The sequence below is a fragment of the Melospiza melodia genome, chromosome 4 (assembly GCF_035770615.1).
Source record: "Melospiza melodia melodia isolate bMelMel2 chromosome 4, bMelMel2.pri, whole genome shotgun sequence".
Classification (NCBI taxonomy): Eukaryota; Metazoa; Chordata; class Aves; order Passeriformes; family Passerellidae; genus Melospiza; species Melospiza melodia.
The window spans coordinates 2,568,091-2,592,883 of NC_086197.1; the positions used below are offsets into that span (position 1 = coordinate 2,568,091).

Sequence of the window (24,793 nt, forward strand, 5' to 3'; positions counted from 1 at the left end):
AGATGCTTGTGATGCCTCAGGGTTTGGCTTTTATATTTTTCACATTCTGTGCTGCTTTGGTGTGTGGGTCTGGGTTTCATATTATGGGATGGTGAGAGCAGGGAGACAAAACAATTCCTGCTCCAGCTGGGCACCAAGGACAAATGCCCCAAATCTCAGCCCAGGAGCACAAACCCCGTGGGCTGGAGAGAGAAAAACAAGCAGGGTGGGACTGCCTGGGCTAAAGCTGCAATGGGACAATGAACTGCAAGGTGCAAATGGAGCAGAGCTGATCCCAGGGAGAGACCCCGGCAGCGCTCGTGCATTTTGGGGCCGTTTTGGTTCATCTTGGGTGCAGCCCTGGCTGGGCTCTGCTGCTGCCCAAGGTGCAGCCATGCAGGAGATCCTTGGAATAAATTCCTACTTTATTTAATTCTGCCCAGCCTCTGTTCTGGGCCAGCCTTCTCAAGGCATCATCTGAAGCCTTTTCACTCAGTGATTTGCCTCTTGGTATCACTTGGTTGTTGTCTTCTCTCCTGCCTTGCCTCTCCCTTCCCGGGAACACAGGCAGCAGAATCAGCTTTATTTTATAAAAAGCAAAAACCAAAAAGGTCTCCAGGTGCAGGGCTGTTGTCACCTGTGTGTCCTGCACTGCTCTCTGCACTTCTCTCACCGCCCATCATCAGCCTCTCCCAAGGTCTCTCTGTCGCTGGCTCAGGCAGAAGGTTTTACAGTACTGCCTCTTCTCAAGCACAGGAATAAAATAATCCCTTCTTCAGCTCAAGGAGCAGCTTTTAAACTGGTTCCTGCTGCTGCTGAGGCAGGAGGGGCCCAGCCCAGCCCCTGGCAATGCTGGGGGTGGATGGATGGATGGATGGATGGAGGATGTGTGTGTCGGGCTCCCCACGCAGAGGAAGGAATCAAATATCTGCCCTATCTCAAATGCCATGCCGGGCTCCTCTGGGACAGAGTTATTGGTGAGGAGGAAGCTGACCTTCTCCTGTGTTTATGAACTGAATCTCTGGTTCACTTTGGGTTTGATTTTCCTCCCCCCTTCCCTCCTGTTACAGAGTGCAGTACTCCATTTCAAAGGAAATAACAGTTTCTTCATTTTCTCCTTTGCTGGGATTTTTTTAAAGTGCTGCTCAAGATGAACAGGATTTTTTGCCCTCAGTCTTCCATGCTTTACCCTTGGCTTGTCACACTGGAAGGGGATGTTGCTTGCCCATGTTTTTGGGGCAGCAGGGATATTCCCCTGTTACAGCTGTTGAGAGTGCACAAATTCTCCTGGAGCTGGGAAAACACAGAATTATTTTAGTAGTCAGACCCCAGCAAGTATGAGAATTAAAAATTCTCCTTATTTCCCTCAGTGCCACATGGATCTGTCCTTCTTCCTCCTGGCTGACTTATCTCCAGCCTTCCCTGGCACAGCTTTTGCTGCAAATCCTCTCCTGCAAGGGCTGGACTTGAGCATCCTCAGAGCAGCAAGTCCTTCGGAGCCCCATTTCCTTTTCCTTCTGCTTCTACCTGTGGAGAGCAGATTTTAGGAAGCTCAAGAGCTCTGTCTCTCCTGTGCACAGGTCCCTTGGAGATATTTGAAGGCACTTTCCTGAAGTTCACATGTGACTTTTGAAAACCTTGGCCATTCATGTATATATAAATATAAATATATATATATATAAAAGATCTGTTCTCTCTTCCCTCCTGTTTTCTTTCTCTGTCAGGAATCCAGCTGTGCAACATGTGGCACTTGTAGGGCTTGGAAGGCAGGAAGATCAAGCAAACACAGAGCTTTCAGCAAGAAGAGATAAATTTCCAGCATAAATTCAAGCCACGTAGGCCCAGTCTGTTTTAGTTTTAAAGCCCTGCTGGTAGTGATGTGTGGGAGCTGTAGATATAAAGCCAGGGAGAGAAGAAGAGTTTATTTGTATTATTTCTGGCACCTTGGTAGAAAGAAAACCCCAGCTTTGAGTTCGTGGGGCTTGGCACAATGTTTGTCTGCATGGTCTGGAGCAGCAAACTGCCTGTTGAGCTCTGCCTTCGTGCCTGGCTGGAAGGCAGAGGGAAAAAAGGGAATTATCTGCCCTGGCTGTTGTAACTGGAAGAGGAAAGTGCAGGATTTGTGGGGGTGTGTGGGATGCAGATGGCCCCAGAGGAGAAATATCTTGTTATTAATAACCCTTGAAATTGTGATAGCAATTTCCCACCTGTGTGGAAACGCCGCCGCCGTTTTTATCTCAGCACAGGAACTGGGGGCTCCCTGCTCAGGCAGCTGCTGGGGTTTCCTATTTACTGTGGAGACAGAGGGCAGGATTTGGGGTGTCGAGTCCTGATCATAAATTGGTCCCAGAGTAGAAATATCTTGTTATTAATAACCCTTGGAACTGTGATAGCAATTTCCCACCTGGGTGGAAATGCTGCCGCGGTTTTTATCCCAGAGGTCTGGCAGGAGCACAGCTGGGAGCTGGGGGCACCCTGCTCAGCAGCTGCTGGGGTTTCCTATTTTCTGCAGAGACACAGGGCAGGATTTGGGGTGTTGAGCCCTGATCATAAATTGGTCCCAGAGTAGAAATATCTTGTTATTAATAACCCCTGGAATTGTGATAGCAATTTCGCACCTGGGTGGAAATGCTGCCGCGGTTTTTATCTCAGCACAGGAGCTGGGGGCTCCCTGCTCAGGCAGCTGCTGGGGTTTCCTATTTTCTGCAAAGACAGAGGACAGGGCAGGATTTGGGGTGTTGAGCCCTTTTCACAAATTGGCTGCAGGGTGTGGTATTTTCTGAGAGCCCTGATGAAGGCAGGAATGATGAATCTGACTCCGTGTTCTCAGAAGGCTAATTTATTATTTTATGATGCTATATTATATTAAAGAATACTAAACTAAACCATACTAAAGAATACAGAAAGGATACTTACAGAAGGCGAAAAAGATAATAATGAAAACTCGTGACTCTTTCCAGAGTCCTGACACAGCTTGGCCCTGATTGGCCAAAGAGTCAAAACAATCCACAGCAAAACCCAATGAAACAATCGCCTGTTGGATAAGCAGCAAAACACAGGAGAAGCAAATGAGATAATATTGTTTTCCTTTTTCTCTGAGGCTTCTCAGCTTCCCAGGAGAAGAATCCTGGGCAAGGGGATTTTTCAGAAGATGTGACAGTGACAGCAGGGCTTTGGTGCTGTGCTCCTGGGGGTTTTGCTGACCCTGACCTGGCAAAGTCGCTCTGGCTTGGGAGCTGCTCTGTGGGCTGCTGCTTCTTCAGAGCATCACTGAAGAGTTTGGGTGGGAAGGGATCTTAAAATTCTACTTCCAGCTGCCCTCAGGGGTGCCTTCTATCCCAGGGTGCTCCATCCAACCTGGCCTTGGACACTCCCAGGGATGGAGCAGCCACAGCTTCTCTGGTTACCCTGTGCCAGGGCCTCACCACCCTCACAGGGAACAATTTCTTCCAAATATCCAATCTAAACTTGCCCTCTTCCAATTTAAAGCCTTGTTCTATTTATTTTTTTTCCAAAAATCTTTTTTTCCCCCTATTTACTACTATATTTTTTGCTTTACTAAGGTAAAAATATAAATAAACCCAGAGGTGACCCCTGGATGCAATCCCCAGCTCTAACATTAGTGTGCTAGTCTTCTATGCTTAATTTTAGAAAAAAAAAACTAAGTAGTTTTGGAAGAATTTTTATTTTTACAGGATTTTCTTGGTCACAAAGAGATGCTGTGCTCATGCTTGACTGGAATGTTTAGGATCTTATATGTTTACATTTTTTTATGTTTCATTTGTGGAGTTACAGTAGTATGGTGACAAATTCTATATCTTAAGATATAGACAGGTGACAAATTCTATATCTTCAGATATAGAATATCTAAGACAAATCTTATGAATGAAAATAAGAAATCTTGAAAATCTTATGATGAAATGAAGATAAGACATCTATATCTTATCTTTCCCAATAAGATAAAAAGCACAACAGCACCCAGCATAAAACATGCTGATTTCGGCCTAATGCCAGCACTAACAACCCAGACTTCATTTCCATCTCTTTCCCTCTGCCTGTTTCCTCTAATCCAGACTTCATCTCCATCCCTCTTTCCCTCTGCCTTTTTCCTCTAATCCAAACTAAAACATTACAGGCTCTACCTCGAGTCAAGGGCAAAATTCAGCCCAGCTGAATTTGCATTTATGTTTACAATTTTTATGTTTACATTTTTATGTTTACATTTTTTATGTTTCATTTGTGGAGTTACAGTAGTATGGTGACAAATTCTATATCTAAAGATATAGCATATCTAAGACAAATCTAACGAATTAAGATAAGAAAGGGCAAAATTCAGCCCAGCTGAATTTACATTTATGTTTACAATTTTTATGTTTACATTTTTATGTTTACATTTTTATGTTTACATTTTTTATGTTTTATTTGTGGAGTTACAGTAGTATGGTGGCAAATTCTATATCTTAAGATATAGACATGTGACAAATTCCGTTTTCAGCCTAATGCCAGCACTAACAACCCAGACTTCATCTCCATCCCTCTTTCCCTCTGCCTTTTTCCTCTAATCCAGACTTCATCTCCATCCCTCTTTCCCTCTGCCTTTTTCCTCTGGTCCAAACTAAAACATTACAGGCTCTAACTCGAGTCACGGGCAAAATTCAGCCCATCCTCCTGCCTGAGTGATGCTGGGTCATTAAATCCAGTCCCCAGATATGTCCCAGCCACACAGGAAGCAGGAGAAGGCCCTGTGTCCTCCAGCCCTGGGAGGTGGAGCACAGGTGATGCTCTCCAGGAGCAGGGAGGATGCTCCTACCTCATGTCCTCACAGCTGTGATTGCATCCCCAAGGGTAATGGGCACAGATTTACAGCTTTTCACAGCATTTGAGGCTTGTGTGGCATCCCAAGTGCAGCTCTGGGGTCCTGTGAGGAGAGGGAAGGGAGCAGCAGGTTCTGTTTTGGAGGGAGTGGAGAGGTGGAGGCAGTACCAGGTGAGGATAAGGGGCTGGAGCACACATTGGTACAGTGCTTGTGGGTTTTACTGTTTTAGCACCTGGGCATCTGCTTAATAGTGTTTCTGCTTAATGGTGTTTCTTCAGCTCTTAAAAGCTGTGTTATCAAGGTCTCCATTTCCTGTGAGCAGGATTTTATGAACAGAGGTGACCTTTGCACAGCCCCCGCATTAAAAACACCTCTTGCCTCAGCCACAGGTGCCTTTATCCTGTGCGAGCAGAGATGAGCAAAGCAGATGGTGTTTGGATCTGGATTAAATTAGAGTTCTGCTTGCAGCTGGCTTAGCAAACAAACAACTTTCTTCTGGGTAGCACAACCCCAGATCTCCCAGCTCTCACTGCAAACTAAAGTGTCCTTTGCGGCCTGCCCTGCTCACGTGTGCCCCTCTCTGCTGCTGGGTTTCTGTCTGACACCTGTCCTAACACAGCCACTGCTTTGTGGTGGTGCATCTGCAATGATGAGGCTGTGCAAACAGCTAAAACAATTGCATCACCCTGCCTGTGGCTGCTCTGGGCTGTGACCGTGTTCGCAGGGGTCTGAGGATGAGGGAAGAGACGAGGATCTGACTCCTTGATTCAGAAGGCTGATTTATTATTTTATTATATATATATTATATCATATCATATATATATGATACATATTATATGATATATATATGATATATATATAATATATGATATATATTATATTAAAACTATGCTAAAAGAATAGAAGAAAGGATTTCCTCAGAAGGCTGGCTAAGAATAGAATAAGAAGGAATCATAAAACAGGTTACACAGCTGGGCTGTGATTGGCCATTAATTACAAACATCCAACATGGGCCAATCCCAGATGCACCTGTTGCATTCCACAGCAGCAGATAATTATTGTTTACATTTTGTTCCTGAGGCCTCTCAGCTTCTCAGGAGGAAAAATACTAAGGAAAGGATTTTTCATAGAAGATGTCTGTGACGTGGGGTGATTTGTGGGGCTGCTGATAGCATCAGGAACGGTCCATGCAGGTGAAGGGTCAGGTCTGTGAAGTGCAGCCCCCATCGATGTCTGAGTGGACATGGGGAGATATTTATGGGAGGAAGAGTGGAGATTTTGCCTTTTTGCAGCAGCAGCAAGCTGCCCACATGGAGCAGAAGGTGGTGGCAGTGTCTCCTCTCTTTGCTGGTCAGTGTTGGGGACACAGGGGTGAAGTGCAGGAAGCTTTAGCAGCAGAGCAGCAGGAGCAGACACCTCCTCCCTTCCTCCCCCCGGCCTGCCAGGCTGGGTGCCAGCAGCTGGGCTCTGCTGTATCATTTCAGGAGGTGCTGGATGCATCCCTGCATCCCACAGCTCAGCAGGGTGACCACTGAACTATTTGAAGCGGCTCCAGCGCTGACACTCGGGCGTGAGATGCAAATTCTGCTGATGCTGGGAAAGTGCTGGGGCAGGGGATGGGTGAGGACTGAGGGGAATTTATCACTGTGAGCGCTTTTGGGTGTGTATCCCTCATACAAACACCGAAGGAGATAAGAAAAAAGAAAATCAGAGGTGAAGGAGCTTTCCCTGGTGCTGCTGCGTGGCTCTGTGTTATAGTAACTTTTTTGAGTTAGGTCTAATAAGCTCTTAGAGGCTTATAACACACTTAAGATAGCTCAGCTATCTTTGGAGGCATAAAAATCAGCAAGATAGCTTTTATTGCAGTGTTAGAAACAAAAAAGTTTCATAAAAAGCAAAATAACAAACAGAAAAACTAAACTAGGTGCTAAACATTTTTGCTCTTAGTAAAACACTTTACAAAAGGAATTAGGTTTTGTGTTCTTTTATTTTTCTACTAGATTTCTTAAAGAAAACTTTTTAGTTTTTGTCTAATTAAATAGAGAAAATCATCAGTGAAGGAGGTTTCCCTGGTGCTGCATGCCTGGCTCTGTGTTATAGTAACTTTTTTGAGTTAGGTCTAATAAGCTCTTAGAGGCTTATAACACACTTAAACAAAACTTTTTAGTTTTTGTCTAATTAACTGTCTTTAAATTTAAAGTCCTCTGGGTCCTATGAAGTGTTTTTCATTTAATAAAAAAAAAAAAAAAAAAACAAAAAAAACCAAAACCAACTTCTAAACTTCTTTCCTTTTAAAAAGACAAAAAATAATTTTATCACTCTATCAACAAAAACCACAGCTCTGCAAAATAAAAGTTGCTGTGGCACTGAGCTGGGAATTCAACCTGTGGGATGAAGATTTGTCTCTGCTTTGCTGGCTCTGTGTGACCTTGGGCAAGTCACAGAATCTCAGACTGGTTTATGTTGAATAGCACAATAATTTCAATAACTATTAATAATAATAACACAATAACTTCAATAATTGTGGGCAGGGACACTTTCCACTAGCCCAGGTTTCTCATCAGGATCAAGTTCTCCTCCTCTCTTGGTAAGCTCAAGTTTGTCTGATCCATCCTAGGAGCAGTGGAAAAGTCAAAACTTTTCCTTGCAATATTTGTGTTGTTAGATGCTCAGCTTGGTCAAATTTACACAGACTTTTAGCCCCAAGAGAAGGAGCATTCTGATTTTTCCTCCCTGCCCCCAAAGCCTGCCACCTTTTCAGTGAGGCAGCGGGAAGAATCTAACAGAGGTCAAATATAGAAAATAAAAAAGTTAAAACCAGTAACTTGCAAAAACTTTTCCCCCTAATTTAGTTCTCAGCATTGCCCAAGTCATTCTGAATGCAGCTTTCCACAGAGCTGGTAGCCTGAGGCAGACACTGAGCTCAGGAAATTGTCCCCTGAGTGGTTCAGGTCTGTCAAAGTAATGAGGACCTTAAAAGTGAGCCTTGGCACAGAACATGTCAGACAAGCTGAGCTGGAGGTGTTGCTGCTAATGCTCACTGGAATTATGCATGCCCACAGTGCCCTGCACGGGAATTGCAGCATTTTGGTGCAAAAATAAACGTGTCTGTACAGGATGGAGTTGTGTATGTCCCTGCAAACACTGTCTGTGTGTGTTTGTGTGTACAGCAGCTCCTCTCTAATCTGCCTGTTAACAACCAGAGCGTGTGATGATCTCCTCACCCACATGAGCTCTGTTCTGTCTCCTGCCTGCCTCTGATCCTGGCCATGGGTGTCCTGTCCAGCTCAGCAGCAGCTCAGGACTCTCAGGCATGATTTGGGATGATTTATCCTGCAGCAACAGCCGGGCTGGCCTCTAAGAATAACTTTCCTTTGGCCTTTGGATGTGTTGGCAGTAGCTGGGCTTGTCACAAAGTCACTGGGAGAGAGAATTAACAGCAAATTAATAATGCTTTATCCACGCTTCTATTTCTGCAAGGAGGAATTGAGTTTTGCAGCCGATTCTCTGCTTTTGTGGTCCTCCTGTGCCACCTGTAAATTGGGACATCACAGCACGGTGGTGGGACAGATGTCAGGCTGCTTTTTATTTTTTCTTTTCCCTTGAAATGCTCCCAAAGCTGCGGCTTATCAGGGCTTGTGTCCACAGTGCCTCATTACAGCTCTCAGCACAGAGAGTCCTTCCCCAGTGCTGCTGCTGGGCTGGAAATTGGGTCTCAGCTGGAAGTCTCTGCTTGGAAAACGTGGGGCTCTCCATCAGTGCTGTCCCTGCGCCTCCCTTTTGGCTCAGGAGCAGCTCAGCTGCCTTTCAGCCTCCTCAAAGCATCCAAGTCAAGTGGGGACAGAAGTTTTAAGTTTTTTTTTTAAACCAGAATGCTCTGAGGGGAAGTGTCTGAAGAGGGCAGATCTTGTTTGGTCTGATCTTGGGCGTTTCTTGCTCTGGATGCAGCAGCTGTGCTGTGCCCTGGTTCATTCTGAACATCACAAAAAGTACTCTTATGCCAGAATGGTTTAAAATGATAAACAATTGTAATGCAGTTTTTATGGGGTTTGTAAGGGAAAGCCAAGAATAGCATGCAGGAAATTAGCATTAGTTTTAAAATGTCTATTTGGTGCTATTATTTGTGAAGGAGAGGTCGTGCTCTGTAGCAATCTCATATCTGCAGAAGATGCCTGGATTTTGGTGAGCTTTGGGGCAGAAATATGGACTTTTTATCCTTCTGACACTCCTTAAAGAGCCCTTTCCAAGCCCTTGGAGGCAGCAGGAATAGATTACTTCAGCTGACACGTGCAAGTTTTGAACGTCCAGACTGGGACCTAATTGCCCTGGGTGCTACAAGATGAAAAAAAAGATTCACCTGACCTCATCTGACCTGCAGGAGGGCTGAAAGATAGGCAGCAGTTGGTGGAAGAGCTGTCATGTAGAAGGCAGAGTGACAAAATGAGCAGCACATGTGTGCCCAGGAGGTTCAGGGTGCCTAAAAACCCACCCAGGAGCGTTTAGGAATTTGGTCAGAGTTAGGAAGTGCAGAGCAAATAAAACAAGGAGGTATCTGAAAGTTTCTTTTTCAGAATCTCCTGTCAATATCAAAATTCTGCTAATGGTTGCAGTGAAATGCAGCTTTTTTTTTTAGGGTTGGGAGAGCAAATGCCAGCAGCAAATGCTGCTTCCCAGGGGTGTGCTGGGCTGGAGACCTGGCTGGGATTTGGGATGGCCCAGGCACCCCTGTTTTATGGGGCTGGCCCCTCTGCTCCCTGCAGCCACTCACAGGAGAAGCTGAGCATGAAGAATTTGCTGTGTCAGATCTTTTTCCCTGGCCTCATCCAGAGCTGGTGGCTGCTGCTCCAAAAGGGGCTGGATGCCTGCCATAAATGAAAGCAGGAGATTTTATGCTGAGTAAAGCATAAAGAGGGACTCTGTTCTCGCCTCTGCTGCAAACCCTGCGCCACAGAAGAGAAATTGTCACACCTCTGACTCTGCCTGCCAGCAGTACAGCACTGCTAACAGCATTTCCTTGATGTTGCCACTCCTGCTGGGTGTCCAGCCCATTTCCTGCAAGGTTTGGTGCAGTTGCAGGATTGATGGTGATTCCCTGGGGGATCCTGGCTCTCCAGGAGCACACAGCTGTGCCCTGCATTAACCACATCGGCCTGGCCTTGTAAACTCTTCGTTTGGGAGGAGTTCCCATTTGCTGTGAGCCAGCAAATGCTGGTCACTGCTGACTGATGCCCCTCTGGTGTGCACAGTGCCTGATCCTGTGCAGCAAATCCACTGCTCTGCATCCCTCTGAAGCTTGGTTTCCAAACCTTGTTCCCCATCCCCATCCAGGCATTGAGCAACCTGGTCTATGGAAGGTGTCCCTGCCCGTGTCAGAGGGCTGAAACAAGATTTCTTTTAGGTCCCTTCCAACCCAAAATGTTGAGTTTTTATCTCTTTTTTTTTTTTTTTTTTGCCAGAGTTGGGGTTAAATGTGTGAGTTGGTATTTATTGTTGGACTCAGATGTTTATTAGTTCTTATCTATGTTACAGTCCCACAAACCCTGAGTTTTACAGCACTTCAATAACAAACTAAAAATGGAGCCCCATCTCTCTCTCTACAAGGCCTTTTAAGGATAGACTGTCCAATTAAGAAATGAAACTTGAATTACTTTCACTTTTAACCCAATAACCAACCATCCATGCCCACAATGGGGAAGTTTTTGTCCAATTACACAAAACCACCCAAACCCACGGAGAAGAAGGTGAAGAAGAAGGACCAGCACTGCCCCAAAACCTCCATCTTGCTTTATATCTATTACTGCATTCTAAACCCTTAAACCCTGTGATCTCACACACTCCTGTTCAAACTGCACACCCACAGTCCCAGTTCCATCATTCCATTCTGGAAGCTTCTCCAGGCCTCAGGTCAGTGCAGGGTTCTCCTGGGGGTCAGTGCCTGCAGCACAGAAATCTCAAATTCTCAGCACCCAGGGTTCCAGCACCAAACCATTCTGGGATTCCCTGATCCTGCTATCATCTCTGATTTTCCCAGTCCTGTTGCTTTTACTTTTTCCCTCAGAGCACTCTGCTCCAGCTGTGTTTTGAATACATAGCAAAATCTCAGACTTTGAAGGCTGGGGATTCTCTGCTGCCTTCTTTGCCAGTGTTTTCCCCTGTTCCAAATTTAGATCTCAGTGCTCCCACAGCCAGCTGATCTAGGTTTTGGTTTTTTCCCTTGAAGTCCCATGTTTTGTCTCACAGAGATGTGGAGAGTGAAGTAGCCAGTGGCCACCAAGTCCCTGTGAATGCAGAGTGGCTCTCCCTGCCAGAAGAACAGTGAGATTTGGCTCCTGAGGATACACACTGTGCTAATTGTGAGCATTCAGCCTGACACAGGAGACTTGTGTCTCACAGATCTTCCCAAAATTGCCAGGAAGGGGGAAACATCCACCCACAGGCATCCAGAGCCGCATAAACTCTGCTAAAACAGCTTCAGCCAACAAGGAAACAGAACAGATGCCTGGAAATTCACGGGGAAAGCCAGGTAACCTGTGCTAGGGCTCCCACCTGAACCAAACCCAGCATATTCTGATTTCTTCTGGGCTTTTTCAGAGCCCCCAAAGCCTCAAAGGGAATGTGTGAGCATAAGCTGAGCTTCTGAGGAAGGAAATGCCATTTTCCTCAAGGCTGTCCTAAAATGCTGGAACGGATACACGAGCAGGGGAGACCTGCTGGGATGAAACCCAGCTCATTTTCTTTTCAATATTCATCACTCCTTTAGGGGCACAGGCTGGGTTTATTCCTCTTTGTGTCTAGAGCTCATCAGGGTCTCCTTCCCAGTGAATTGCTGTCCTGGTTTCTGCTGGAATAAAGTTAATTTTCTTCCTGGGATGGTGTGTTTTGGATTTGGTGTGAGAATTGTGGTGATAACACACTGATGGTTTACAGTTGCTGTTAAATAGGGTTTAAATGAACTCCAGGACTTTTCAGCTTCTCATGGCCTGACAGGGAGAAGGCTGGATGTGCACCAGGAATTGGGAAAGCACAAAGCTGACCCTGAATATTAGGAATAGTCCATAAAATTTTAATTTTATTTTTGCTAACCTGCTGCTGCTAACACTGTGAGAGCTGCACCTCAGTGAAACACAGCAGAGAAACTCTTAGTGCTGGGGAGAGCAGAGTGCCAGCACTGTGTGATGGCCTTGCTGGGGACAGGAATGAGACAGAAGTCAACCTGACATTGGCAATATTTCCCTTTTCTCAGTGCCTCTATGATCTCACACCCACAAAATGTGGGACCAGCCAAGCTGGGCACTGCTGTGACATGAAATCAGTGACCTTGGGTGCTCTTGCTACACCAGTTTGTTTGTTGGGGGGGTTTACATTCCTCCAGTTACTGTGATAAGGAGTCATTTCCATGGATTTGTCCTCAGGACACTTTCAGGAGGCTGGGAAATACCTGTGTCACGTCATTGGAAGGTTGGGTCCCTTCCAGTTCTGGATGTTCCATAACACCCAGCCCTGGGGACTCACATTCCTGTCTGCTCCAGAAAAGAGAGTTTAACTCCACTCTTTGGATTTGTAGGTTATTTCCATGACCTCAAAACTCCATTCTTGTTTCTGTGACGCTGAATATTTGTGTTCTTTCATTCAAGTCTCTGTAGCAAATTCCTGGAGGAGCAGAGAAATCATTACAAACCCCTCTGCTCTCCCAAGCACAGAGGAACACAGCTCTGACCTGCTTTTGCTGCTAGAAAACCAAATTTGGAATGCAGGCAGAAACAACATCCACATGCAGTTTTATCACATGGGAAGAGCTGGGAAAAAAGGGAATAAAGTCCCACTCATGGCATGTGTTAATCCCATCATTTAATACTCTTCTGGCACAGAAACAGGTAACAAGGTGATGGGCAGCATCTGAGTGCCTGAGAAAAATAATCTGTGTGATGAGGGAAGGCTGTGTTGTGCCTCTGTATTTTAATTCTCTTGCAAACAAACCGCTCCTGAAATAAATCCCTTTATTTGGGACAAGCTGCAGCTCCTGTAGGGATCTGTTCTTTTTGGTGAGCTCCAAAGTAAAGCTGCTCTGCTGTGGGGTGTCCCCAAAGTGAGACTTGCCCTCAGCTTGGGCAGGTTGTAAGTTCAGGGAGAAAGGATTTAGCCAAAGTTAGAATCCAGTCTTTGTTGGGGAAGCTGTTGACAATGTCCCTATATGGGTTTTTCTTGCCATGTTGGCTCCCAAAGAAAAGCTTCTGTCCATGGTAATCAGTGTTTATTAAAGGAAACCATGAACAAAAGTCTTTAGATGAGATTAAAGGGATTGTGTAGCTGCAGTTGGTGCTGAATTGCTCTGTGCTGGCTCCAGCACTTGGAGTCTGCCTCATCAGCATCTCCTGCATCCCAGGCATGAACAGCCTCTGAAAAATGCCTATTTTATGATTGACTTTTCACCAATATTAAAATGAATGTTGTATGTGTTGTGTTTGAAAGTTATGCTGTATTAATTTTCTTAAGTATGTGTTAAATATAGTGTTAGGTTATGAAAAAATGTTAAAATAGAAACTATGCTATGTAGGATACTTTTTTTTTTTCTAAAGAGAGGACTTGCAGTGAGATAGCAGCCACAGGACACCTGAATCTTTCAGAGAAAGAGAATTTATTGCTCCACTAGCAGGAGAAACGAACTTCTTCCCACCTTGCTCAGCTCTGAAGATGCAGTTAGGATTCAGAAGAAGAAGTTGACACTGACCAGACAGAATCCTGTGTTTGAATGGAATTTGTGCATCATGTATGAGGTGTATGAATATGCAACAGCTTATTGTTTTTAAGGGCTAATCCTCCATTGATGTGGGTCCTTTTTTGGGCTTATTTTGCCCAGAAACGGTACCTGGACATCCGTAACTCTTTGTTTCTATTGTCTCATATTGTCCTAATCCAAATTGTCCAAAACTTTTATTACATTAAAACATACTCTAATTACATTACTATTTTTATAACCATTTCATTACTGTTAAACTTTTAAAATTTAAAAACAAGTGATCGGCATTTTTCACAAGCCTGAGTGTGGGAAAAGTGTCGCCACATTTCTCTTCACAGAGAAAAGCAAAGCACGACTTCCCAGGAATATTTCTGAGATTCACATTCTCTGAACCTCAGAGAAAGGAAAAACAATTCTTATCATTTGCTGTGCCTGTGTTTGTGCAAAAGTAGGATGCAATATGGAGATGGTTTACCCACAGTGATGGTGTTTGGTTTCCTTGGCCTGTCAGGGCCGAGTGTGTAGCCCCACATTTCTCTTCACAGAGAAAAGCAAGGCACAATTCCTCTCAAGAATATTCTTATCATTTGCTGTGCCTGTGTTTGTGCAAAAGTAGAATGCAATATGGAGATTTTTTACTCAAAGTGATGGTGTTTTGTTTCTTTGGCCCATCAGGGCCTATCAGGGCCAGATGTGTGTGTGTGTGTGTGTTGGGACTGTTGGGACAGTCACGAGATTCTGTGCAGTGTGTGCAGAGTTCAGTGTTTAACAGATTCAGTTTATATGTAGTGTAATATAATATAGAATATTATAGTATAATAAAGTAATTAATTAGCCTTCTGATAAGATGGAGTCCTCCTCATCATTTCCTCCCTCGTTGGGGCCTACTCAGCACAGCTTTAGAAAAGCAAACACAGGAACGTGCTGCCTCATTATCTGGGCTTCACTAACCACCCTGGCACTGCCCAGGAGCCCTGGGTGCTCCTGGCTTCCCCCCAGCCAGGTGGGCAACTCACCCTGCCAGAACTTTGGGGGGCTGCCAGGCCCCATCCATGAGGATGTGCTGAGTTTTCCCACCCTCCCTTCCTCCCTCCCAGAGCTGTTTTTCAGCTCATTTTGGCTGTATTCAAGTTTTAACATGTATTTTTTTGCTCTGAGCTAGACCCAGGGTGGGATTGCTTCTATGGCTTTCTGTATCCAGGCTCTTCCTGCTGACTGTGTGGCGTCCCTGCTGCCACACGTGGCCGTGACAGGGGACCTGGTGAGGTGGCTCTGTCTGACACTTTTGATGGCAGGAGGGCTGCGTGTGTGTGTCTCTGAGGAAATGCTGTGGTAATCACATGTTCTCTGAGCAGAGAGAAACACAGTTCTCCCAGGATTTTCCTGGGAAACTGTGAGAAGCTGTGGGAAACTTGGAGAGAAGGATTCAAACAATTATTACCTCTTTCTGTAAAAAATTATATTAAAACCATATAAATATAAATATAAATATAAATATAAATATAAATATAAATATAAATATAAATATAAATATAAATATAATATAAATATAAATATATAAATATAAATATAGGGGGTTTTAAAAGATATTTGGTTTTTTTATAGATATGCTTCTCCAGAGTGTGCTGTTCATAGATCACCAATAGGTGAGAGAAGATTCCTTTCACCAAGGCCGATCAGGTCTTAGGTCCACCATTGTTTCTACAAGAACTGTAGATTTCTAATAAGGTGTCTTTTCATGCTCTCTGAGGATGGAGTCTCTGTATCACCTCTGTCCCTGATACCCCTTTGGTGGTAAAATGCTCTTATGTTCACCCAGTGTTGTGTTCCTTTCAGGAGCTGTCACTGGAGTGGGGTGGATTTGTCTCAGACTCCAGTTTAGGGACATGACCATGGATTTTGTGAGATTGTCAATCAAAACCCAGCTCTCTCTTTCCCCTCTCCCTGTACACTTCCTCCCGAGTCCTTCCCTCTCTCTCAGTTGACAGATCAGTCCTTTGTGTCCTCTTTATTCCTGATTTATTCCTACTTCCTCAGGCATAACTCATCCTTGACTTTGTCCCCTTGCACACTGCTGCATTTCGAGGATGTATTCATCATTCCCTAAATTTCCCATCTAATAATCAGAGTTAAAAGACATTTGGAGTGTTTCTTCCTCTGAGACACTTTCACACCCAAGCTGTTTTTGCCCAGAATCCCATCTATTTACCACACAGTTTCATGTTCTGGAATCTTGGGATTGTGTCCTGGAGATCCCTGGGGAGAGCCAAACTGCAACCTTTAACTCAATGGTCTCAAACCTTTGCTGGAAATGCTCAATAACAACAAAAAGAAAAAGTAACCAGGCTGTGGGGTAGCACCATAATTTGCTGTTTTCCAGGGGGAAACCAGTATTTAAACCAAACTCTGGGAGTTCAAGGCACCTTCTGGGCAATGTGTTGTTTGCAAGCTATAAAGTCATGATTCTACCGGCAAGACAGTGGTGTGAAACCTCTGAAACAGCTGTGTGAAACAGCTGGATTTGCTCTGTGATCTTCCCAGGGACCTTGGGTGTGCTGATGGAGAGGAGATGTGGCAGGAGCCACATTGAGGGGTGACCTGGCCTCACACAGGAGCCCTGTGGTGGCTCATGGCATCCCTGCTGGCCACATCCCCAGTGGAAAAGGCACTTTGGGTTTATTTTGGAAACAGCCAGCTCAGAGCCCAAGTCCAGCCCTTGCTGGCAGTGGCCTTTTGTTTATTTGCTTTGTTTTTAGAACATAATTACTCTCTTGTAGTCTCTGCATGTCCATGGCAGTGATTATTGCCTTCCCAGCTGCTGTGATTCCTGCCATCCAGACACAGGGAAAAAAAACCCCATCCACAATTCCCTTCTCCTTGGTGCACCCTCTGAGGGCTTGTACAAACCCTGCTCTATTCTGCAGGCTAAACATCCAGGCCTCCTTGCCCCTGACCTCTGCTGGTATTTATTAATTAAGCCAAATTATAAATTATGAGGCTCCAGGACTGACTGGGGCTCCAGGACAGAGGGTACAGCACGAGCAGATGGGAGAGGAGAGAGTGCCAGCAGCAAGCAGAGACAAAATCCTGCTCCTAGGGTCACTCAGATGGCTGCTGGAAGATGGCAAAACAGCCCCAGGCTCTTCCTGCTTTGTCCCAAAAAGCTGCTCCTGGTGCTCTCAGGCTGCTGATGCTCTTTCTTCAACAGGTGAACTTCCTCCCCTGTGAGGTTCAGTGTTTTGGAAAGCATCCTTGCCTGCTATAAAGCCTTCCTGGAGTTTCTCACTGGAATCTCTCTGGTCTCCAGATCAAATTTGCTGTGTTTTCACAGAATGGTTTGGGTTAGAAGGGATCTAGCAAGGTTCTCCTCACCACTATTTTCTCCTGTGAGTGATAGCCTGACCTCAAATCAATTCTCACCTGGATGGGCCTAGAAGAATTTATGTCTGGAGCCTGTCTCTTCTCATTTTGTGTTGGCTGTTTGTTTTAGTGGGCAGATTTTATCCCATTTTTGCAGGTGCTGTGTCCTGGTACTGTGATGAATTTTGGACAGAGGGGCTGCTTGGTATCAGTCTTGGGATTGCAGCAGTTCTCGTTTCCCTGCAGCTCTGCTGACTCTGCAGAGCAAAATACAGTAAAATACAGCAAAATACAGTAACTCCTTCCTGGAGTTTCTCACTGGAATCTCTCTGGTTTCCAGACCAAATTTGCTGTCTTTTCCTGCAGGGATCACAGAAGGGTTTGGGTTGGAAGGGATCTAGCAAGGTTCTCATCATTCCTTTCCTCTGCGAGTGATAGTGTGACCTCAAATCAATTCTCACCTGCATGGACCTCGAAGAATTTCTGTCTGGAGCCTGTCTCTTCTCATTTTGTGTTGGCTGTTTGCTTGAATTGGCAGATTTTATCCCATTTTTGCAGGTGCTGTGATGAATTTTGGACAGAGGGGCTGCTCAGTATCAGCATTGAGATTGCAGCAGTTCCCATTTCCCTGCAGCTCTGCTGACTCTGCAGAGTAAAATACAGTAAAGTAGAGGGGTAAAACAGGTACCTTTTTAGTACTGGAAAAGAATAATTTCTCCCTAGATCTGCCTAGCTCCTGATCAAACCAGTGCCTGTTAGAAAGGTGGATCATAACTCATCAGTGACGGGAGCTGGTGTTCAGGGTCGCCACGTGATGCTTCTGAACACAGGGCTCAAACAGGGACAGCTTTCCTCTTCTGCTGCTCCCTCAAGGATGGGCCCTTTTGAAGGAGGAATGGCTGTGGGGGGAGAGCTCATCCCACCACTGCTCTATCCATCATTATAAAGGTTATTAACAGCCTACGTGACCAGCCTGCCTATCCCTGCAGAGCCAGTCCTGCAAACTCTGCACTATAAGCTTGGTTTTATTAAATATTTGCTTGACCAGAGAGGCAAAGCAGAACAGGGTAAACATGACTAAAGCAAATGTGGGCTGACCTTTGTCCATCATCCATGCAATGCCTGCGGCTGCTGCAGCAGGGAGGGCAGCAGGAGGTGAAGGTGATGCTACAACAGACTGGGAATTCTGGCTGCTGTGAGAGAATTTTGAAATATTTGTGGTGGCATAAAAGGGGTGGCTGCTCTACAAGCCCAGACTTTACCCTTTCCACTATCAGATCTTGAGGTGTTGCAAAGTCCCCAGGATGAGGTGAGAGATGAGAATTTGTGACTCCGTGTTTCAGAAGGCTGATTTATTATTTTATGATATTATATTAAAAGAAATTATATACTAAAACTATACAAAAGAAAAAGATACATCAGAAGGCTAAACAAGAATGATAATGAAAGCTTGTGACTGACTACTCAGTCTGACACAGCTGATGGTGATTGGTCATTAATTAAAAACAATTCACATGGAACCAATCAAAGATGCACCTATTGGTAAACAACCCCCAGACCACATTCCAAAGCAATCAGATAATTATTGCTTATATTTATTTTGTGAGGCTTCTCAGCTTCTCAGGAGAAAAATCCTGGCAAAGGGATTTTTCAGAAAATATCATGGTGACAGGATCAAATCAGCCTATGGGTCAAAAGAATGTGGGGTTTATTCTTCCCATTATTTATGAAGTAAATTTTTCAGTTTTACTGGCGTTAGCAGAACTGCAGAGATCTGAAAAAGCTGCACATCCAGGCCTGTGTCACTGTCACATCTTCCTCCCTGCTAGGATCTGCACGCAGGGATTTTTTCCTTGCCTCCTACTTGTGCCAGCCTGGCTGTCATCACTGATGACACCCCTGATTTCAGCAAAGTCACTCTGTGACAGAGGGGCTGGGACACGGCGGGAGTGGAGCTGTGTTTGGCTCGTGTCCTTTCTAAAATCAAGAGCAGCTTTGTGATGTTCTCATCTGGATGACAGAGAGATGAAGGGCCTGGCCACCAGGTTTGTGTGGTCAGCACTCAGTGAGGAGCTTGGCTTGTGAGGCCTGAGCTGGTAGAACTCCATGTCCCACATGCTCTGTGAGGCCATGAAGGGGTAAAGCTGTTCCTAGTACAGAAGCAACCAAAAAAGTGGAGGTGAAGGAAGCAGATGGATGTGCTGAGTAGGAAGAGGTGTTTCCATGGGGCTTGGGGATGTGCCCACCAAATGTTTGAACCTCACACTGCTTCCATCACCATAGTCAAAACCTGGGAGATTTTAAGGGACTGAGTGGTGCAAGGACAGCCTTTTCCTTCTCTCTGGAAAGGTACCAGGGTGGTTCTTGGGTTGTTGTTTTTCCTCCTTCACGGTGCTTTAGGCTTTATCACTGCTGGTAGATAAGCAACCCCTTTCTCCTCACTCAGCTGAGATCCCGAGGAGAGCTGGATCTCTTTTAGATGATATTCCCTTGGCTGTGAGGTGGTTGGAGAGTGGTTTGTGGTGAGAGCCCAGGGCAGAAAGGACACTCAGTGACCCTTTTGGTCCCAGCCCTTTGCAGATGTGGCAGTGACAGCTGGCACACCACAACCCCTGGGTCTGTACTGCAGGCTGGGCTGCTGTGAGGCCGCTTTGATCTGGATTCACAGAGCTCCTGCTCAAACAGAGCTGTTCTGGGCTGGGATCTCCCTGAAAGGATGTTAATGTCACACCAGAGCAGGCTCCTTCCTGGCAAACTTCAAGGGCTGCAGGAGAGCTCAGCATCCATCTGGCCCCATCCCTGTAGGCAGATCCCTGACCTTCTCCAGGCTCCAGTGCCTCATCCAGAAGAGCAGGACAATAATCCTTCTCCAGTTCTGGCGTCTCAGATAGCAAATCCACAGCTGGGCTGATGCTGGCAGTGCAGGCAGCAATGCTGGGTGATGTTTTTACCATTACCCTTCTGCACTTGCAGTCAATATTTATGCTGCACCGTGGGGCACATGCGTGTGTAATGGAGAGGGAAAGGGTGCTGCTTTATTACTCTGCTGTGTGATTTCTGCTTTTTCTCCCAGCATCTTTTCTGTCAGGAGGGTTCCCTTTGTGCTGGTTTTAAGTAGAGAGCTCAGAGTGGAGAAAGGGAGGATTAGCAATTAAATACGCTCTGATGATGGCATGGTTGTGAAGGAGGGAGGAGGAAGGAATACTCCGTAGTAATGCACTTTTGTTTTCTTTTTTCTCTGCTTGTAGGACAGAATCTGCCGGGGAATTGGCGTTTTGAGTTGTACAGCTTCTAATCCTTGTTGCCTTGGGAATACAAACCTCTCTAATCATGTCGCCGGCCATGTGGAAATGGACTTGCCTGGTTTCCCACCTCCTGCTGTCCACCACAGTGTCACCTCTGGGCAGACAGCAGCCACCCCATCCAAAGAGGCCCTTCATCACCTTCACTGCAGAGCAAGCAGAGGGAAACTTCAACCACTTGGTGGTGGACGAAAGGACTGGGCACATTTACTTGGGGGCCGTCAACAGGATCTACAAACTCTCCAGTGACCTGAAGGTCCTGGTGACCCATGAGACTGGTCCTGATGATGACAATCCCAAGTGTTATCCTCCCAGGATAGTCCAAACCTGCAACGAACCCTTGACGCCCACCAACAACATAAACAAAATGCTCCTCATAGACTACAAGGAGAATCGGTTGATAGCCTGTGGGAGCCTGTACCAGGGCATCTGCAAGCTCCTGAGGCTGGATGACCTCTTCAAGCTGGGAGAGCCCTTCCACAAGAAGGAGCATTACCTCTCTGGGGTGAACGAGAGTGGCTCTGTTTTTGGAGTCATTGTTTCTTACAGCAACATGGACGACAAGCTGTTCATCGCCACGGCCGTGGACGGCAAGCCGGAGTATTTCCCCACCATCTCCAGCAGGAAGCTCACCAAGAACTCCGAGGCTGATGGGATGTTTGCATATGTCTTTCATGATGAGTTTGTGGCCTCCATGATCAAGATCCCCTCAGACACTTTTACCATCATCCCCGACTTTGATATCTACTACATCTACGGCTTCAGCAGCGGGAACTTTGTCTACTTCCTGACTCTGCAGCCTGAGATGATCTCCCCACCCGGCTCCACCACGAAGGAGCAGGTTTATACCTCCAAGCTGGTGAGGCTTTGTAAGGAGGATACGGCCTTCAACTCCTATGTGGAGGTGCCCATTGGCTGTGAGAAGAACGGGGTGGAATATCGATTGCTGCAGGCTGCCTACCTGTCCAAGGCTGGAGCCATCCTGGCCAGGTCTCTGGGGGTTGGCCCTGAGGATGATATCCTCTTCACAGTCTTCTCCAAGGGGCAGAAAAGGAAGATGAAGTCCTTGGATGAGTCTGCTCTTTGCATCTTTGTCTTGAAGAACATCAACGACCGCATCAAGGACAGGCTTCAGTCCTGCTACAGGGGAGAGGGGACGTTAGATCTGGCCTGGCTCAAGGTCAAGGACATTCCCTGTAGCAGCGCGGTAAGTGAGCCCCTGAGCACCCCTTTGCCCTCCTCAACTGTCAACAGGTCTTGTCTTCTGATAACCAACAGGTCTTGTCTTCAAATAACCAACAGGTCTTGTCTTCTGATAACCAACAGATCTTGTCTTCAAATAACCAACAGATCTTGTCTTCAAATAACCAACAGGTCTTGTCTTCAAATAACCAACCTTAAAGCAGAGGCCAAGGAGCTGAGACTGCCTTGTCCCAGTGCTGGCTCTGCCCCCAGCTCACCACACCACCCAGTTTAACCAGTTAATGCCCCAGTTAGCTCATGGACAAGCTGGTGAAGGCATCAAAACAAGCAGACATGCTGTGTTTGCTAAACCAAGGGGCCTTGGAATATTTGGGAGGAATATGCCTGTTGTAGTTACTTCATGGTGCAAATCCTTGTCCCAGTGCTGGCTCTGCCTCCAGCTCCACCTGATTTAACCAGTTCATGTCCCAGTTAGCTCATGGACAAGCTGGTGAAGGTATCAGGACAAGCTGGTGAAGGTACCAGAACAAGCAAAAATTCTGTATTTGCTAAACCAAGAGGCCTTGGAATATTTGGGAGGGATATACTTGTTGTAGTTACTTCATGGTGCAAATCACAGGGGTGAAATCACTTAGACCCAGGTGCACTCTCAGCTCCAACCTAAACCAAAACAAGACCTAGAAATGTCACAGCTTGTGCCAGTTTCTGTGTGTGCTGGTGTCCTTTTGCTTCCCTGGGCTGTAGCTGGGGCAGGATTTATTCAGAGGACTTTCTGAAGCCAGGGCTTCATTTCATCGAGGGCTGAGAAGCACTGGCCATTAACCATCAAAGCCCCTCGCCTTCCGGTCTCCAGCCAGCTCTGCACTGAGAAATTAAGGCCTGGCTGCAGATCAAGGATTAAACACTGCAAGATTTAAGGGCAGGACTGGGGAAGAGGCTGGTCTGTCTGACCTACAAATGGTCTGAAGAAATTGCCTCGGTTTATTCTGAGTGCCACTGCGGGAATGTGCACAGGGCTGGCTTTGATGGCAGGCACAGACAGGGGCATTACAGCCCAGGGCTGCAGGAGCTGCTCCCCAGGCTTTGATTGCCACCCTTAATGAGCTCTTTCAAGTGAGAGGCCAGTTCCAGTCTGAGCAAAGGGAATAGGGAGAAATGCCAGAGTGCTTTCCTGCCCAAAATCTCCAGGCAGGCAGTGCTCAGGATATGGGATTGCTCCTTGGTGCTCCAGCCTTGGTAGCTGGGGGGTTCTCCTGATGCTCCAAGGATGGCCCATGAGGAATGTGGATGGCAGTCTCATTGCAAGGACACTGCTCCTGCCTTACTCTGCCCTAATTCCCCTTTACACCCCTCAGTGTCCTTGCTTGACCTTGCCCTGCTCTCATTCTCCCACAGCAAAGGGACAAATCCTTGATTTCAGTTGGGATCTCCTCTGCCTAGACCCTCAAATCTCCCTGTGGAGCATTGCACAGGGAGAAAGGCTGTGCCCAAATCTGGCTTTGATTTTTTTGTTTAGCCTCAAGGCCTGTGCACATTCAAAGAGCTGCCTTTAGATTTAAGCTGGGAGCTTCCCACTGGAGTTTCCTTCCTGGGCTCTTAAGCCTCTCCATGCATTTGCATATTTGCTCTGCTTGTGCTCCACACTAACGTTTTGCAGTGCTGGACCTCTCCAATTAGGAGGCTTGAAACCTCTCAGTCCTGCTTTCTGTGGCTTTAGACAGGAGCAAAAAAAGCCAACAGAGCTTTCTTGTGTCCCATGGGGTGAGTCCCAAACCAGGAAAACTGGTGTCAGACTGAGCAGGGACAGGAGTGCAGAGCTTAGAGAGAGGACACGGTGAGGAAAAGTGTCAGAGCATATTTATGAGTGTACATCTTCACTGTGAATCAGAGGCACTGCAAAAGGACCTGGAGATGCTTGAATTAAAAGCAGCAAGTCTGAAGTGTGTAACTAAGTAGGCTGAACTCCCCTTAAATGAGCCTGCTTAGAGCTGCTGGCACGCCCTGCCTGAGATCAGCTGCGCTGCCTGAGGGAAGGGGTATTAGTGACTTGGCTGCTGAAAGGGGCTGCAGAGTCCAGCTGCTAAGCTTGGAAAATATTTGATGGTTGGTGAAGTGTTTTGGAGGCTGGATGTGTGTCTGTGAGAGCCTGCTCTCCTCTGCTGGTGTCCTGCTTGCCAGCCAAGCCCCAGCACTGCTGCTCAGCCACTCACACATGTGTTAGAGGCAGCTCTGAAAGCAATCACTGAGCCATCAGTGAGCCTTCCCCTGCCTTTGTGGGATGTCAAATGTTTCTCTGCTGGTGCAAACAGAGCCTTGACCTGCCTATGGTCCAGGCTGGAAATGAATTTCAGCTTTGCTGGCAGCTAAAATCCTGTATGAGAACAGGTCCAGTGGTGGGCACTGAGCATTCCAAAGGGACAGAGGAGAGATTTGGATTTGGTGTTAGGGAGAAATTCTTTACACAGAGGGTAGGGTGGCATTGGAACAGCTTCCCCAGAGAAGCTGTGGCTGTCCTTGGATCCCTGGAAGTGTCCAAGGCCAGGCTGGATGGGGCTTGGAGCAACCTGGGATAGTGGAAGGTGTCCCTGCCCATGGCAGGGGGTGGCACTGGATGGGATTTAAGATCCTTTTCAACCCAAGCCATTCTGTGATTCTTTGTAGGACTGAGGAGCTGCTTTCACTGCTCTGTCCTTGCCTATCAAGACACCAATTTGTTTTAGTAACAAACATTCTTCTAATTTTTCTAATATTTCTAACAGGGCAATAACTGACTCAAGGGGGATCCACGTGACAGGATACTTCTGCTCCTGCCTTGGTGTAATCCTTGCTCAAGGGCTAGAGAAACCTCCTGGGGACCATTCCCAGCACAACTCTGCACGCAAATAATTCCAGGGATGTGGGGGAGCAATGCTCTGGTCCCCAGCAGCAGGTTCTGTAGCTCCCCTGGTCAGGCAGCTTGGTTACATCTGGAGCTGAGAGAGTTGAGGTCAGCAAAGACCTTGGCCGGACAAACTTTGTCTCATGGTCAGTGTTCAGCAGGAGGCATCGAGTCCCCAGATGTCCTGCAGGGTTGGATGTCCTGGAGGCTTGTTCCAGTTTGGTTTGCAAAGGTCAAGGCAAAGACAAAACCAAAATAACTCTGTGATGAGCCTGTGGTTGCCCCCAAGTCCCTGTTGTAGATGTCAGCAGTGTTTGTAGCAGAATTTCTAGAGAGGGAAAGGTGAAAGTCCAGTGATAAATGGAGAATCCTCAGTGTTCATTCTTCTCCCATCTCTGTGTTACAGCTGTCCTCCCATTCATCTTCAGCATAAATCAAAAAAAAATGACAGATTTTTATGTCTGGGCAGTTGATTTGCAAATTGGTGATGTTCACTCAGGTGATGAATGGTCTCAGGT

The 24,793-nt window shown here is 46.3% G+C and overlaps 1 protein-coding gene across 5 annotated transcripts in view; it reads left to right on the forward strand.

The window, feature by feature from the left end:
• The window catches only part of PLXNA4 (plexin A4), a 512,377-nt gene that overhangs the window by 15,187 nt on the left and 472,397 nt on the right, over positions 1–24,793 (forward strand). For all 5 annotated transcript variants that reach the window (XM_063153651.1, XM_063153653.1, XM_063153652.1 and 2 more), the window contains exon 2: positions 20,141–21,401. In XM_063153651.1, coding sequence (XP_063009721.1) covers positions 20,223–21,401 — 1,179 coding nt within the window. In that variant the 5' untranslated portion in view covers positions 20,141–20,222. The remainder of the gene's footprint in view (positions 1–20,140; positions 21,402–24,793) is intronic.